This window comes from Schistocerca americana, chromosome 4 (assembly GCF_021461395.2).
Source record: "Schistocerca americana isolate TAMUIC-IGC-003095 chromosome 4, iqSchAmer2.1, whole genome shotgun sequence".
Classification (NCBI taxonomy): Eukaryota; Metazoa; Arthropoda; class Insecta; order Orthoptera; family Acrididae; genus Schistocerca; species Schistocerca americana.
In genome coordinates, this window is record NC_060122.1 from 387,720,197 (window position 1) to 387,737,538 (window position 17,342).

At 42.3% G+C, this 17,342-nt stretch overlaps 1 protein-coding gene across 1 annotated transcript in view; it reads right to left on the reverse strand.

The window, feature by feature from the left end:
* Positions 1 to 17,342, reverse strand: part of LOC124613504 (methyl farnesoate epoxidase-like) — a 217,605-nt gene that overhangs the window by 103,935 nt on the left and 96,328 nt on the right. Inside the window, exons 9-10 of the mRNA XM_047142212.1 lie at positions 10,525 to 10,779; positions 2,534 to 2,752 (exon numbers count right to left, since the gene is read on the reverse strand). Coding sequence (XP_046998168.1) covers positions 2,534 to 2,752; positions 10,525 to 10,779 — 474 coding nt within the window. The remainder of the gene's footprint in view (positions 1 to 2,533; positions 2,753 to 10,524; positions 10,780 to 17,342) is intronic.

Here is a 17,342-nt window from a genome sequence, read left to right on the forward strand (position 1 = left end):
AATGATTAATTCATATAATAGCTTGTTTTATTCCGAAGAGTACACAACATCCTCTTGATAAATGTTAAAAAGACTTTCTTTGTAGCTCATCAGTGTCTGGTAGAATTACGTTGACTAGAACATTCGGTCAGACGACAACAGCCACAGATAGAATCTTCATGAACTATAAACCTTGTTAAAAAAGTAACTTTACTTTTTACGCAGAAGATAATAATCAGATCTTTTCGAAGTCAATGTTCATACAGCATGGCAGTTTAAATTTCTCTCACGTAGTGAATTATTGTCGTTCTGCCAAGTATGTTTCTTACGCCTGGGCGGGTATAGCTGGATAGAAAGTACACAGAGTCTTCATTCGAACTTCCCATGAAATTAATCAGTTGAGGAGTCATTTTAAATTTTAGTTATTTTGTGTCTAACTGAAGCCAAAGTAGGTACTTTGAAGTTACGTAACGGGACTGCCAATTACAACGTTTCCACCCTCCCATGTCTTACTTACAAATTCAACCGTTACTTAAAGAAAAGTTTGTTTCCCCATTCACCTAGTTATGGAAACGTTATACTACCTCAAATGCTTTGATTTTCTTCTGTTCGGCTTTCCTCACAGTCCAAGTTTCACTAATGCTGAACTCCAAACGCGTACTGTCAGAAATTTCTTCCTCAAATTAAAGCCTGTTTATGACACTAGCAGACTTCTCTTGGCCAGAAACGTCTTTTTTCCAGAGGTAGTCTGCTTTTGATGTCCTTTTTGCTAGGTTCATCGTGTGTTATTTTACTCCCTAGGTAGAAGAATTCCTTAACTTCGTCTACTCCCTGATCCACATTCGCTGTTCTCATTTCTGCTACTTCTCGTTGCTTTCGTATTTCTTCGATTTACTGTCAACCCGTATTCTGTATTCATTTAACAGTTCTTTCCATTTAACACATACTGTAATTCTTCTTCACTTACACTGAGGATAGCAATGCCATCAGTGAATCTTATCATTGACACAGGCTTATTCGTAAATAGCTCCACGGTTTCAGAAGACCACTGTGCAAAAAACTAAAAGACATACAGAAAATAGATGCATATCAGTGGATACAGCATCTCTGCAAACTCTTAACTCACATCACAGATGCACAAAATGGGCGCTACTTGTGACATTGCAAACGTAATATTTGTACGGAATTCATTGAAGTCGCTGCTGCTACCCGCGAAGGCGCTGCGCCAGCGGAATTGATTTGAAAACTTGTTCACTGTGCTGCGGACACAGGCCAATTTGACGCGACGGTACAGAGTGGATTATATGTCCCCATGTTCTGAACTGTTGCCCAATAGCTGCACGCTCTGCAACTACGCCACGGCGCGTATTACGAAAGGAAAGTTTAAGGGATGCTCTACACAGTCATATGTTTCATTTTTCTGTGTCATTTGTTTTCGTGCAGGCTTCTTCCGAAACCCCGCAGATGCCGATGAATAAACCTGTATGTACACTGAAGTGAAATAAGTAATGGGTAGCTATATGCAGATATATGCACATGGGATATTCCAATCCGGAAATCGATAGGGAATTCAATATACCGAGATCCAGAGTGTCAAGAGTGTGCTGAGAGTACCAAATTTCAGGCATTATCGCTCACCATGAACAACGCAGTAGCCGACGGCCTTCGCTTAACGACCGAGAGCAGCGGCGTTTGCATGGAGTTGTCAGTGCTAGCGGACAACCAACACTGTGTGAAATAATCGCAGAAATCAATGTGGGATGTATGAGGAACGTATCCATTAGTACAATGCGGGAAAATGCTGTATTAGAGAGCTATGGCAGCAGACGAACGAAGCGAGTGCATTTGTTAACAGCACGACATCGCTTGTAGCGCACTTCCTGGGCCTGTGACCATTTCGGTTGGACCCTAGAGACTGGAAAACCTTGGCCTGGTCAGTTGAGTCATGATTTCAGTTGGTAAGAGGTGGTGTGGTAGGGTTAGAGTGTGACGCAGGCCTCACGAAGGCAAGGACCCAAGTTGTCAAGAAGGACAAGTTGGTGGTGGCTCCAGAATGGTGTGGGCTGTTTTTACATGGAATGGGCTGGGTCCTCTGGTTCAACTGAACGGATCATTGACTGGAAATAGTTACGTCCGGCTACGTGATGACCTTTCTGAGCCATTCATGGACTTTATGTTCAGAAACAACGATGGAATCTTAATAGGTGACAATGCACCATGTCACCCGTCCACAGTTGTTTACGATTAGAAAGAGTATTCTCGACAGTTTGAGCGAATGATTTGGTCATCCATCAGACATTCATAGGACGTAATCGAGAGGTCAGCTCGTTCACTAATTCCTGCCCCGCCAATGTTTTTGCAGTTACAGTCCGGCTGTAGAGGCAGTAGGGGTGAATATTTCTGCTAGGGACTTAAAACGAGTTGTTGAGTCCATGCCACGTCGACCACTAAGCCAGGTAAAAGGAGATCGGACACGATATTAGGAGGTATCTCATGACTTTAGTCACCTCAGTAGACTCTAAGTAGCAGTACTTGAATGGTTGGGTGTACTCACCAGCGCAGAATTGGAGAATGACGTTGAGCACGGAGGGCGGCAGCAGGTTCTTGAGCTGTGTCGGCCTCCCACAGCTGTCGCTCAGTTCTTCCAGCAGGGCGCGAACCTCCTCCTCCACTTGAGCCTGCATGGCTGCCCCATTGAATCCCAACGAACGCAGGTGACGCATTGCGAAAGCGCGCTGTTCCTGCCACAGCTTGCCGTCAACCAACGAAATACCTGCGCAGCCAAACCATTTCTCCATCAGCTCATTGTTGCACGCTCAACCCAACCCGACATACACATAAGGAGAAAGAAAGGAAGGAATATTCGGGCACATCGTCGTGTCAACGACGAGGTCACTCGAGACAGAGCACAAACTCGGACTGGGGAAGAAGTCTAACCTGTCATTTTCAAAGTAACCATCTCGGTTATCGGTTAATGATCTTACTGAGGATGGAAACTCCTGCTGATTTTCCTTTATATTTGCGATTTGAGTTTGCGTTTTCATCTCCGTCTTCTCCAAAACGTAACGTATATCTTTTTCCTGTTTAACCAAATGTGTTCGACACTCTGGGTCATTCTCTGTAGTTCTTGATTTATTTCCGTAAAAATATTTCATAAAGTTCCCGGTTATTTTTCTGTGTTAGGCCAAAAAACTATAAGATGCGCATTTTGTATGTTGTTTTGACTACTCAGCTGAAACTACTTTAATATCGACATGATATGCACAGATCGACTTGCTTTACACTGTTTTATGGCTTGGCAGTATGTCAACAGCAAAGTAATCGGAAGAATTTGCTTAAAGACTTATCAGTTTAGGTTTCATACTACATGGATTATTTTGCACGATAGGTCGTAATGATGTCAAACGAATCATTTCACATTCCCATAGCAAATTAAACCGCACATATAGTTACGGTCTTAATGTTACGAAACTTTTAGTCTCCCCCTCCACAAAAAAAGAAGTGATATGCAGATTCTGTAAGCTAGTAATAGAAAGTCTTCCACAGAATAAGAATTGTCAAGGGAAAACTTTCTCAGTTTGTTTTCAAATTTTACTTTGCTGTATGTCCGACAATTTATATCACTGCGAAAGCGATCAAAACTTTTTGTTGCAGACTTGTGAAGCCCTTTTAAAGATAACCTTAATGTGAAGTGAAGAATGTCATTTTTCCTTCTGGTATTGTAATTATATACATCATTGTTACTTTAGAGCTGTAGTCGATTATTTAGAATGAACTTCATAAAGTACTGAATTTTCTATGAAGCAGTAGTCCAGTCTTCGAAAGAAGCACTTGAGCTACGAACTCACGACATGCAGAAACATATGGCCCCAGTATACCACTATCTATTGTTTCTCAGAGGTGCATTTGGGTTCAAAAATGGCTCTGAGCACTATGGGACTCAACTGCTGAGGTCATTAGTCCCCTAGAACTTATAACTAGTTAAACCTAACTAACCTAAGGACATCACAAATATCCATGCCCGAGGCAGGATTCGAACCTGCGACCGTAGCGGTCTTGCGGTTCCAGACTGCAGCGCCTTTAACCGCACGGCCACTTCGGCCGGCGGTGCATTTGGGGTCTGGAGATGGTATAACGAATTGCCGAAACTTTTAGCAAAAATAAAATAACATCTCAATTGCAAAACTGTTTCATTATTAAATATTTGACTAGCCGCTGTCCGATGTCCACAACGGATCAAGAGAGACAGCGCTATTTCTCCATTTGCTACATACTCACCTGTTTTGCGGGTTCGGGACAGTCCGTGGAGTGTGAGAACAAAGTGTCAGGGCTCTTCCCACTGGCGCTAACCTGTAAATTGGCCGGCTCAGATTTTACGATCTTGGTGGGAGCGAAGTTTGCTGTTATAATTCGCTCATTGGAGAGACATTCGTGCCAGGCCCTACGATTACCAGTAGTGTCAGGGAGAGAGCACCTCAGCGAAGTATAGGAGGAAAGTTGAGGGAGATTCGAAAGGACACTCTTGGTTCAGAATTCATTCAGTTAAGACACTTTTGTTCTAAGTTTGGAACAATCAGAACTCCTTGAACTGGAGCCGGTGCCTCATTTTGCACTGGATTCTGCGCTCTGGGATTTAGCCGAATTTCGCTGAAGGGGCTTGGATGCACGGTGCACTGTCACGAATATTACGCGAGTGCTGTGTAAGATGGCAGCGCGCTGGTGGGAATGACGGTGAGTATTCTAAGAGGTTGGTTACGTCAAATAGGCAGACTTCACGTCGTCGATCATCTGAGATGTACGAGAGGCAGGGGAATCACTCACACAATCTCACACGGTCTTCTTGTGTAACTGGTCAGGTGTTCAATCAGGTTGTTATACGGGGCGTTCAAAAAGTCTCTTCGCAGTGCCGTATGATTGTTATCCGCGCGTGCCGTATGCCGCAGTGAATATACCGAAATGAAACTCAGTGAAATACAAGTTATTAATTTACTGAATATTCATTTTTACTTACAGATTTCCACATTAAATGTTGAAAGTGTCCCCCATGTTGTTGAATACACAATTCAATTCGTCTAATCATGTTTTCAAAGACAATATGTAACATTTCTTTTGTAACAGAAGCAGTGAAAGTGGATATTGCAGTTTTCAATTCATCGATGGATTTTGGACGGTTTTTATAGACAGTTGTTTTTGCTGCACCCTACAAGAAAAAGTCAGGTGGTGTTAGGTCAGGCGATCGTGGAGGCCAAAGTCCCTGTGAAATTATGCTATCACCAAAAACATCAGCGAGCAGTGACATTGAAACGCGAGCTGTATGCGCGCTTGCACCATCTTGTTGAAAATAACCGTTCAGTATTTCATTTAACAAAAGTTCTCCTATGAATGGGTACAGAATATCACTGCATTATCGTTGTGCGTTTATTGTTTCGCTGAAAAGTATGGGACCCACAATCCGACGTCTATAAATTGCAATCCAAACTCTTATTTTCACAGAATGAAGTGGTTCCTCATGAATACACAATGGATTTGCAGTACTCCACATACCAGAATTTTGCGAGTTCATGTACCCGGATAAATGAAACCACGCCTCATCAGTGAAAAACGTTTCATTAAGAATATCCCTTCCATTTTGTTGAACGAAATTTTTGAACCATTGACAATAATGCAGTCTCCTGCCATGATCAGTATTTTTCAGTTCTTGCGCGACTGTCACTTTGTATGGGAAAAGTTCTAATTTTTTCTTACAGCTATGTGGGCCGTTCCGACACTAACATTGATTTCCTGGGAGAGTTTTCTTGCTGACTTGTTCGAACTCATGGACATTTTATCGGAAATGTCGAGTAGTTTATCCTCAGACAAAACGCTAGGACTACCACTTCTCGGTGCATCTGTCACTGAACCTGTACCTCGAAATTTGTTAATCAAATCTCGCACAGTATCACGATGTGGGAATGTTGTCTCCGGGAAAACTGAATTAAATGTTTGACGAACTGAAACTATGTATTTACCGCCAGCTTTGACACTTTTTCGACTAAGAACACGCGTTCTTCAATGGTTAGCATTTTAACAGTGACAAAAACGAAACAAACGAACAAAGGAACTAAACTTAAACGTTCACGTCAACACATAACGACACACACCAACGATACTACCGACGCTGACTGATATAAACGAAACAGTGGAATGTTGGGAGAGTCCACCTGGGAAGTAACCCAGGCAAGCGAACAATAATAGGACGGGCGCGGCTAACAGTCATACGACACTGCGGAGAGACTTTTTGAACACCCCGCACAAATGAAATGCAACCCGTGATCTTTTAAGTTCCGTAAGGTCGCCGTGCTTCATATCTGCGGTGACAGGGGATACGACGTTCGTAAGTAGCCTCGTTGGGAAGTTGACGTGTGTTACGTCTCAGCCTGCAATTTGCTGTACTTGGGAGAGTTCACAGCATTCGTCTACAAATACATACACACACACACACACACACACACACACACACAAAACACCGTTTCACGTAATCTGTTCATCGGTTTTGTTTTGTCCAGTATGGAGCTAATTATGAATGTTGGATTGACTTTTTGTGCTGCATGTAATGGGCGAGAAATTACAGGATTTTTGTGTGAATGTATTTGGTATGTGTGTGTGTGTGTGTGCGTGTTTGTGTGAGAAAGAGAGAGAGAGAGAGAGAGAGAGAGAGAGAAGGTAGTTGAGAAACAAGTGTTTTTGGATAATCGAGGATGTTTGATGTACTGTATTCTATTTGAGAAAGTACAGTTGTACAGTTAGTTAAGTGCTGAAAATAGCATTTCGTTGCGTAGTGTTGTGTATACCGTGCGGTAGTTCCCTATTGTAAGGTTTGAGTAGAACCTGATCTCATGGTCCTCAGGGAAAGCCATAGGTTCGGCTTATGCCTTATTCGATTTAGGGAAATCAGAATAGCAGGACGGGGATTTGAACCCCATTCCTCCCCACGGTAAATCCACGGTCTTGTACATACACCGAGTCAGCTTGGACGTTTCTGTTTATGAATAAGTAATTGTTAGTATGACTTTGCGTGAACGCAAACCAGAATGCTGGAAATTTGTACTCGATTCCCTCGGTTGTATCGTCAAGGGGGTAAATGTATATAAAGTCTTTGGTATCAAATTAAGAAGGAAATGAGAAGTAGTAATACGCTCTTCATTAAAACTTTCCCGGATATGTGACCATGATGAGCTGTTATATAGATCAATGTTTTGACCAAACCAACAGGTGGCCTTCCTCAGAGTGATGTAAATGCACCACCCACCTGAAGACTGATGTCAATATTGGCAAAACTTTAATCAATACAATAACATGCTGACGTGTTGATGTCGACGCAGTACTTTCACCAAAGATGACAATGTTGCATAACGCTAGGTTAACAATGATCAGCTACTCCCCAAAATGTAGATAACGTTTGACCAGAATGAAATCTGAAAAAATATGTGAATTTAGCGAGGAACCAAAGAAATTCCAGTCTGCATGAATCGTTCGGTTATCGATCTTCCACAGGAACTCAATCCTTTTCTCTAGTGTAGTGCTACACACGGAGCAGATGATCTGGAGCTAGTTGTTTCGCGCCATTTCGTTTTGAAACTGCGACCTGCTCAGCTTGAGCAGGCAGTGTAAGAAGTTCATGTGCTTCCGAGGGATTAGAAATGAAGAGAAGAAAATAACTGCTTCAAATCTACTGCTATCTTTGGACTATACGAGAACAAAACGTCAAAATTAATAACAGTGTGTTAAATTACTGTCACAAATCGCTGTAGAATATCTATTCATTTTTTACCACTATTTTTTGGTTACATTTGTGGACACTTGGAGAGAGAGCTCCATGCGCACCTACAGGTTCAGGTGGAACAGGTATGCTCTCAGGTCTGACTTGTCAGCAGAGGGCAGTCTGTGAATCTCATTAGGTCAAGCATGTCTCCCTGGGGTGTTGAGCAACCTTCGCAGAGGCCAAGCTCAGGCCAGCTTCGCTGCTTTTGTTTTAATACGGCCGACCGCTACCTATGTGCTGGACAGTGTATGCCGTGCCCCTTCTCATCCCCTTCTGATGATTTGAACACAAAATTTTTGAATTTCTGTGCTAACTTCGAAGGCCCTGGCACCGCGGTTAACGTAGAAACGTCTCTTCCGCTTCGTTCAAAAAATTCGATTTATCCAATGAGACTGCTTTATGTCACTTAGCGCACGAAACCTACCGGCAGACCAATCAAGGTAACTGTACTTCAGCCTAGTGCCAACGTGGCAGTGGTAAAATGGGCCATTGTAAGCAAAAATTGAAAATTTGCTTTTCTTTGTCCAATTTTTTGTTAATTTTGATATATTTCTGGTCCGTCACATTGGCGATAGTTTGGAGTCGTCCTCTCTACGTTTAATTTTTGAAAGGTTAAAAGATAGGCAGGAATAAGAAACATTTTGACGTTGGGGGGGGGGGGGGGGAGGGGGGGGGGGACAGTTTGTCAGAGATGTCGGAAGATTCACGCCATCTGATCTGGGGCGGTTTGACACACTTCACTGATATTGACGAGATGTAAGTTTTCACAGTCGGCTGCAGAGTGATCTGTAATCTGGTTAGCTCGATTCTCATATGTTTCAGGTATGCAACCTGAGTTGCTGATTTAATTCTGATTTGTATTTTGTTTCTTTATTTGGTATTCGTGAGCTGCACAAATAGGGATATGCAGTCGTCCATTTAATTTGATACTACCCACAGTGGTAAAGTTACTTTTATTAATGTAGTTTTGTAATTACATTATTTGTATTCTTTGATAACTTTTGATGAAACTTTCTGATACTTAAGCGTTAATGAAATTCTGTTCAAGCTAGACTTGACCTCTGTGTCAAGATCCTCCGTTCAACATCACTAGGACATTGTTTTTAGAGCGAATTGTGTAAAAAGAGAGCAGAATATGTGTTTGAACATGATGAGACTGTTAGAAAAGCATGGACAGGTGTGAAGACCACGCTTTAGCTTAAAGTCACAGGAACATTGTCGTGGAAAAAATGGCTCTGAGCACTATGGGACTTAACATGTGAGGTCATCAGTCCCCTAGACTTAGAACTACTGAAACCTAACTAACCTAAGGACATCACACACATCCATGCCCGAGGCAGTCGCGCGGTTCCAGACTGAAGCGCCTAGAACCGCTCGGTCACTGCAGCCGACCATCGTCGTGGAAATTAGGCAAAACAGATTAATACAAATTAAATATATCAAATGAAACTATTTGATTCCAGAGCATTTTATAAATTCTGAAACATCTATCATGTACAAATGCAGACTGAAGCGACGAATGAAAATTTGTACCAAGGACAGGATTGAAACCAGCGTCGCCCGCTCACTGGGCAGATGCGTTGACCACTACGCCACCCTGGCACAGTGGCTTTCTGCAACTGCACGATCTACCCTAGCACGCCTCCGTCCTCAGTCCAAATTCCAACTCATGCTTTAGCCACTTTATACTCCCCCTAAAAACGAACAGCATTGCAGAGACTCCCCAGCTTTATTGTAATAGCACCTCAGACTTAAAAGACTCTGGATCCATACAGTTCCATTTGGTTAAAACTTTGGCGCCTGCGGTTCAGACAAGATCCCCCGTTAGCTCGATACTGATGTGCTGTTCCAGTACAGTCGGACAGCTTCTACAATGCTGTTCGAATATAGAGGGAATACCAAGTGGGCTGAAGCATGAATGGGAATTTGAATTGAGGAGGGACCCTTGCTACGGTAGTCCATGCAGTTCAGCAAAGGCACTGTGGCAGGGAGCCGAAGCGGTTAGCGCACCTGTCCAGTGAGCAGGAGGCATGGGTTCGAAGCGACACTGATACAAATTCTAATTATTCGCTTCGGCCTGCATGTTTTTGTTCCTAACATAAGGCATGACCCTGTCGAATTGTATTAAAGGAAAACACGTTACTGGCACTCAACTTACAGTGATTCATAAATAATTGTCATTTCCATACAAAGAAGAAGAAACATTTTAATCCTTTACTTTTTGAAACAAGTGGTACACGTCTGATAATTTTGACGTAACAAAGTAGTGTGTCCTCCTCCTGAAGGGTGGTTTGAACATCGCATTGCCTTACTAGTCCTGGTCCTGTAGCCTCTGGTCGTGTTGCTCTTGTCTTCCTCTGACCCCAGAACTAACAGATCCAGTTTAACGTAGACTCCGTACCGTAGAGCATCTTGGCATTTTCACATAAATAAATCAATGCCAAACGTGAAATAAGCGATAAGTGACAGGAAAAACACACGACAGGTTGAGATCTAACCTCAGATCTTTACATTTAACGTCATACACTTATCCACTGAGTCACTTTATTTTTTGTTTTCCTTTCTTAACTGTGACCACCCCGATATACCTATTTGTCTTTATTTATGTATCCCAGATGCTGTTAGGGTGGTGTTGGTTTTAGTCTCAGTGCGTATCCTTACAGTGAAGTCGAACGTGAGATTGATTGCGTCACTTGCAACTTCTTGCAGCGTTGCTGAATTACATTTACGGCGGTGCAACTCACCTCTTCGCTGCCCCAAGTTGCGAAGGTACGCAAAGAAGTTTTGGGGCCGTCCTTCAAATTCGGGTCGCGTGAGCACTTCGCGTATCAGGTCCTTGGTGGAGACGATGACGGTCAAGTCGCCGCCCAGACGAAGGCCCACCAGGGGAGACCCATACTTCTGGGCGAGGTACGCGTATGCCTCGTGCTGCGATCCGAACTTTTCGCCCAGACGGCGGATGCCCCAATAGTTGCCCACCACTGGAAGCCATGTTGGACCTGGAGAGAAAACCAGACAGATGTATACACGAAGGCTTTTCTAGCTAAGCAGTCGTCTACGTTATACTACTATTTTCTTGTTAGTAGAGGGACTTTGTTCAAATTATCGCCGCAATATTAAATACTACGTTCAAACATGTATTCAAGACTGAGGCTCCTACAACTGCCCCGGCCGCGGTGGTCTAGCGGTTCTAGGCGCTCAGTCCGGAACCACGCGACTGCTACAGTCGCAGGTTCGAATCCTGCCTCGGGCATGGATGTGTGTGATGTCCTTAGGTTAGTTAGGTTTAAGTAGTTCTAAGTTCTAGGGGACTGATGACCACAGCTGTTAAGTCCCATAGTGCTCAGAGCGATTTGAACCATTTGAACAACTGCATGATGGTCGCGGAAACACAAAAATGTACACTCGAAGAAAAAAAATGACAGGACGAATGAGTCATCCAAATGGGACGAATACCGGTAGATGTGGCGTACATGTACAAAAAAATGATTATCATTATTGAAAAACTGGATGATGTACTCAAGAGAAGGATCTTCACATACTAAGCAAGTCAATAACGCGTTAGGTCTCCTTTGGCCCTCATGCAAGACGTTACTCGGTTAGCACTGAGTGACAAAGTTGTTGGATGACTTCTTTATGGATTTCGTGCCAAAGTCTGTCTATTTGGGGTTAAATCATGAAAATCCCGAGAAGTCTGTAGAGCTCTGTTGACAATGCTCCAAATGTTCTCAGTGGGGTGAGAGATGAGTTGACCTTGCTGGCCAAGGTAGGGTTTGACAAGCAAGAAGACAAGGAACAGACACTCTCGCAGTGTGCAGGCTGATTACCTTTCTGAAATGCATGCCCGGTATGGCTTGCCATGGAGAACAACAAAACGGAGTGTAGAATATCGCCGACCTACCGCTGTGCTGTAAGAGAGCCGTGGATGACGACCTAAGGTGTCCTGCTACGAAAATAAATGGCGTTCCAGACTGTCGGGCCGTGTGGCGCACGACTGTCAGGTTGGTAGGCCACCACTGCCAGTGTCTTCTCCAGACCCGTCTTCGTTGGTTACTGGGGTTCAGTTCGAAGCGGGAGACATCACTGAAAAAATTCTACTACACTCAATTAGGTTCCATGCTAAAGACTTGACTAGAGACACCTCGGACGGTGGTGGAATATCAACCTGACTGTCACCTGCCATATGGCCTGATAGCCAGAAGTGATGGTCCGGGGTGCTATTACTGTTTCATTGCCTTTAGTGGCGAACCATCCTTACATTTCAGCAACATAATGTCCGCTCACATACGACGGGAGTTTCTGCTGCTTCTCTTCGTGCTTGCCAAACCCTACATTGGCCACCAATGTCGACGGATCTCTCCCCGATTGAGAGTGCTTCGAGCATTATGGGCAGGGCACTCCAACCAGCTCGGGATTTTGACGACATAATTCGCCGGTTGGACAGAATTTGGCACGATATCCCTCAGCAGGACATTAAACAACTGTAAATAAATGCCAAGCAGAAAACTGCTTGTGTAAGGGCCAGAGGTTGACCAAAGCCTTGACTTTCTCAATTTGCGAAGCTTTTTCTCTTGAATAAATCATCCAATTCTTCTGACACTGTAATAATTTGTTTGTCTTTACACCAACATTATATCTATTGATTTGCGTTCCACTCGCATAATTCTTTTGTGGAGCGTGTTTTTTTATATTCTTTACTTTTATATTCTTTATTTTTATACACTTTTTCATAGAAAGTATGAAAGTAAGATAAGTGTTCTCGGTACTCCAAATCAATAATGCTCCTCAAAATAAAGAAATTACCGGGCACTGATGGGATTCCTATTAGGTCTTACAGGGAATATTATGTGAAATAACCCCTTCGCTAATTGATATTAATCGGGATTCTCTCGGTGTACTAGTGAAAGAGCAAAATTCAGTTGTACTGAAGGACAAGAGAAGGTATACACAGTATTGCAGACCAATATCAGTAATGTCCCTCTGTTTTACGAATTTATATTGTATTCTAAATACTAATAATATAAACTACCTTGAGGAAAGGAAATTATCCTGAAAGAAAATGCAGATAACCGGAAAAAACACTCGTCTGAAACACAATTGGGAAAAGCCGCAAGTGAATAGGTACAGTCCATTGAGTTTTTTTAATTTTATTTTACACGTCAAGTTCCTCAGAACCAAATTGTGGAGCAAATTCCCAAGGTTATGGAACATGTCAGTACTTGCCATTACAACATAAAAGTGAAACAGGTAAAATAAAATGTCTATGAACCCAAAAAAAGACAAGTAATGAATTTATGTAAACGCAATAAACAATATAACACAGGAATCACTTTAATTTTTCAAGCAACTCCTCGACAGAATAGAAGAAGTGACCTATGAGGATTACTGCTAAAATTTCTGAATTCTTATCGTAGCTTATTGAAAATGGATGCATCAGTATACTGCACACATTTCTGCACAAGAGTGAAGGGAAGTGCGATCCAAACGCCGAATGGATTTCTGCGTAGTATTAACTGAGTAAAAGCTGCTAATTCTTGGGTACAAGCTGATATTATTAACAAGAAACGACAGTAAAGAATAGATATATTGAGAGGTCAATGTCAGAATATCCAGACTAGTGAACAGGGGTCGACAGGAGGTTGGCGAACTTAACACCAGTTATTGGCCGAACCGCCCGTTTCTGAGCCAAAAATATCCTTTGAGAATGGGAAGAGTTATCCATAAACATAAAACCAAACGTCATAAGCGAATGAAAATAAGCAAAAGTAGACAAATTTTCGTGTAGAACTGTCAACAGCCGTTCGACACTATACTATACCATCAATTGCAACTAAGATACGTTCATGAGGGGATGGCGTCGCAAATAAATGATTGGCTCGAAGAATATTTGACTAATAGAACCTAGTACGTTATACTGAACTATGCAGATAAGTAAATAAAGTTCCGAGTTCAGGCCCTAGACTTGCGAATCGGCCCCGATCGTCCCCAGTGTCGTCCTCTGTCAGTGGAGTCATCGGATGCGCTATGGACGGACATGTGGTTAGCACAACGCTTTCCGGGTCGTTGTCAGGTTTCTTGGCTTATAATTGCTAGTAATCCGTCGAGTATGTCCTCAGGTGGACTCACGAGGTTGAGTGAACTCTGTACCAGTCCTCTCACTGACGAAAAATCACTGGCAGCGCTGCGAAACGAACCCGGGTACTCAGCAGGGTAGCCAGCCGTCATGACCACTCAGATGCGGAGGTGGATGTACTGAATTACGAATAGACAAAAAAAGGAAGCATTGGTGTGCACGAAGGTGGCGTAAAGGGGATTCGTAAACACGCCAGACAAAACCCACTCGCCCTTAGGAGACATCACTTTAATACCGCGTAACACCGCCTGTGGCATTGACAATGACTTCATTTCGAGAAGAAGAAGAGTCCACAAGTGTCTTCAGGTATACCACATCCAGTTGGAGTCAGTTACTGACAATAAGATTCTGTAGCGCGATCACATTTTGGGTGCTGAGACGGTCTCTGTCGATTTCAAAGAGGTTACCACTGTCGCGCGAATTCTGCCTAGGTGGAGGGAGGCCTACGCGAAGCCTTCAAGAGCGGTAGAAGAGACGTTCCCTTGGAATTTGACTTCCGGTTCGCACGTGTGAGGTTGCGGGAATTATGTCCGCAGTCGGCTCTTTTACTGCCAGCTCACTTTGTAAGAAGAGCTCCCGATATAACCCAAGATACAAGAGTCATGCCGATGAAATCATATGGGCTTGTCGCTGTGTGCTCTTGCAGTAAAAAAGCAGAGTTATGCCTCAGAGATTAGGCGGAGCGTGGAAGTAAATACTAGATTCCAGCCGGGCGAGTGCGGCCTGGTGAAGTGTTGTTCTGTGCTGTCGGAATCGCACGTTCGCCGCACAACGGAAAGAGGTGTCACTCCTCTGAAATTTCCACCTGGCTCCGCGGTGGATGGAAAGCTATGTGGGAACCAGAACCAAGGAGTTCTTACCTAAATGGATTTCATGGTGAACATCCGTTCTTGTAATCTCACGGGAAGGAGTACGTGATGCCTGTTTACTAGTAACTTTCAGTGGCGCCTCTAGGGCGGGTTGGTTAAATAGCGAGAACTGAGTTTTGTACTTTGAGTGCGTTTCTTAAGGGGCCGTTACCTTTGTTCTTGTAAAGTGCCTTAAAGCTACATCATTGTAATGTTTAGGTGTCAAATTTCGAATCTATTACTCAGTACTTCATGTAGAAAGCGAAATTTTATTGTGTGATCATCTTTAATAGTTTATTTGTCCCGTTTGGACTTTATCTTAATTAAGTACTCTTATTATTTTAATAAACATTAACCAAGGTAGTTTCACCCACTGTTTTCATGTTTAGGCAATTGGTAAAACAAAACAAAAGTCGTTAAGTTCGCTCGAGCATTAACCGCATTTAAATAAGCATTAACCTCATTTAAATAACTGATGTTCTGTAAAACTTTTATCTATGCAAGAGTGTACACGAATTTCTCTTTCTGTTTTAGATTAATTGCTGTTTTAAGGTTGTTCCAATGTTACCTGCCCAAGGGGCAGCTACTGTCGGCATGATGTTTAAAGGGATTATCGTACCTCCTTGTGTGTAATGTGTATATTGATTTGAATTGCAGAATGGCTCAAATGGTTCAAATGGCTCTGAGCACTATGGGACTCAACTGCTGTGGTCATTAGTCCCCTAGAACTTAGAACTACTTAAACTTAACTAACCTAAGGACATCACACACACCCATGCCCGAGGCAGGATTCGAACCTGCGACCGTAGCAGCAGCGCGGCTCCGGACTGGAGCGCCTAGAACCGCACGGCCACCGCGGCCGGCGAATTGCAGAATATTTTGATATTTCGTATAAATCTTTAACTATAGTAACATGTCAGTTTTTAATATTTACGACCTGTGGGGATCAGTTATATTCTAAATTTGAACGTAAATTGTCCTTCCTACTCTCCTTGTACTACTTCTCCCTTTTGTTTACAGTATGCACGTGATGTTTAAATACTTGTTACATGACATTTACCTATGAGACTTCAAGTTGTAAAGTTTTTGGTCGATGAGGTGGACTATGCAGGTGTATTGATTGTTACATTTTACTCGCAGTCTCAGACGTTCCCTTCTTTTCCCTGCCTGAACAGAGCATGTAACTCATATGAAAAGAAATTTATCGGTCGGCAAAATTATTTTGTGAAACCGAAATAACGAAAACTAATTTTACACATCTGGCTAGATATTGCGCACACAAATATTTTGCATGTTCTTATAATGAATCGCCCTCCTCTAACATTACCTTTTTTTGTATAGAGATGACCGGTACCATGTATAAGATCGATTCTTACATGCGTTAAAATTATCTCAGCTGTTTCATTAAAAAGAATCCATATGATTTTGAATACGATGTATTATATTTCAGGCTACAATGTATAAAAAAAATATTTATATTACAATGGGGATGTACTAACAGTTAAAGTTACTCTTCTTTTAAAAATATTTGAAATTACATAATTTGTGGTATAATTAAAATTCATATAATTAATTGTACAATCTAAGTCAAATTATTAAATTTAATTCTAGATTGATTTACAAAATAATGATATATTTTAGCGAAGATTCCTCTTTGGTAAAGAAAGTTTGTAAACTCTTTTGCTTTGTAAATTCTTCGGAATAATGTGAGTACCGTAGAATGCAGATAGTGGCGGGCATGCCTCTGATGGAAGTACACGTTTTCAAAGTTTGTCACCAACAGTGAAATTATGGTTTCTTTCGAATTTGGAAAATGCAAAAATGGTGTGCTGTCGAAAGATGTGACAAAGAACAAATTTCAAGACTAATACAGGAAAAACTTTCATCAGTTATTTAGTCATCAAGAACCTACAAAATCGAAATTTCAGCTGCAACAATGTACCACTAGTCAAGACTTTGAGCCGTCGACAACAACAAAGAGATAATGAAGATAAGTAGAAAGTTGTTGTTATTGTGGTCTTCAGTCCTGAGACTGGTTTGATGCAGCTCTCCATGCTACTCTATCCTGTGGAAGCTTCTTCATCTCCTAGTACCTACTGCAACCTACATCCTTCTCAATCTATTTAGTGTATTCATCTCTTGGTCTCCCTCTACGATTTTTACCCTCTATGCTTCCCTCCAATACTAAATTGGTGATCCCTTGATGCCTGAGAACATGTCCCACCAACCGATCCCTTCTTCTAGTCAAGTTGTGCCACAAACTTCTATTCTCCCCAATCCTATTCAATACCTCCTCATTAATTATATGATATACCCATCTTATCTTCAGCATTCTTCTGTAGCACCACATTACGAAAGCTTCTATTCTCTTCTTGTCCAACAGGGAGGGAAAGGCTATTTACAATTTGTACAGAAACCAGATGGCAGTTATAAGAGTCGAGGAACATGAAAGGGAAGCAGTGGTTGGGAAGAGACTGAGACAGGGTTGTAGCCTCTCCCCGATGTTATTCAATCTGTATATTGAGCGAGCAGTGAAGGAAACAAAAGAAAAATTCGGAGCAGGTATTAAAATCCATGGAAA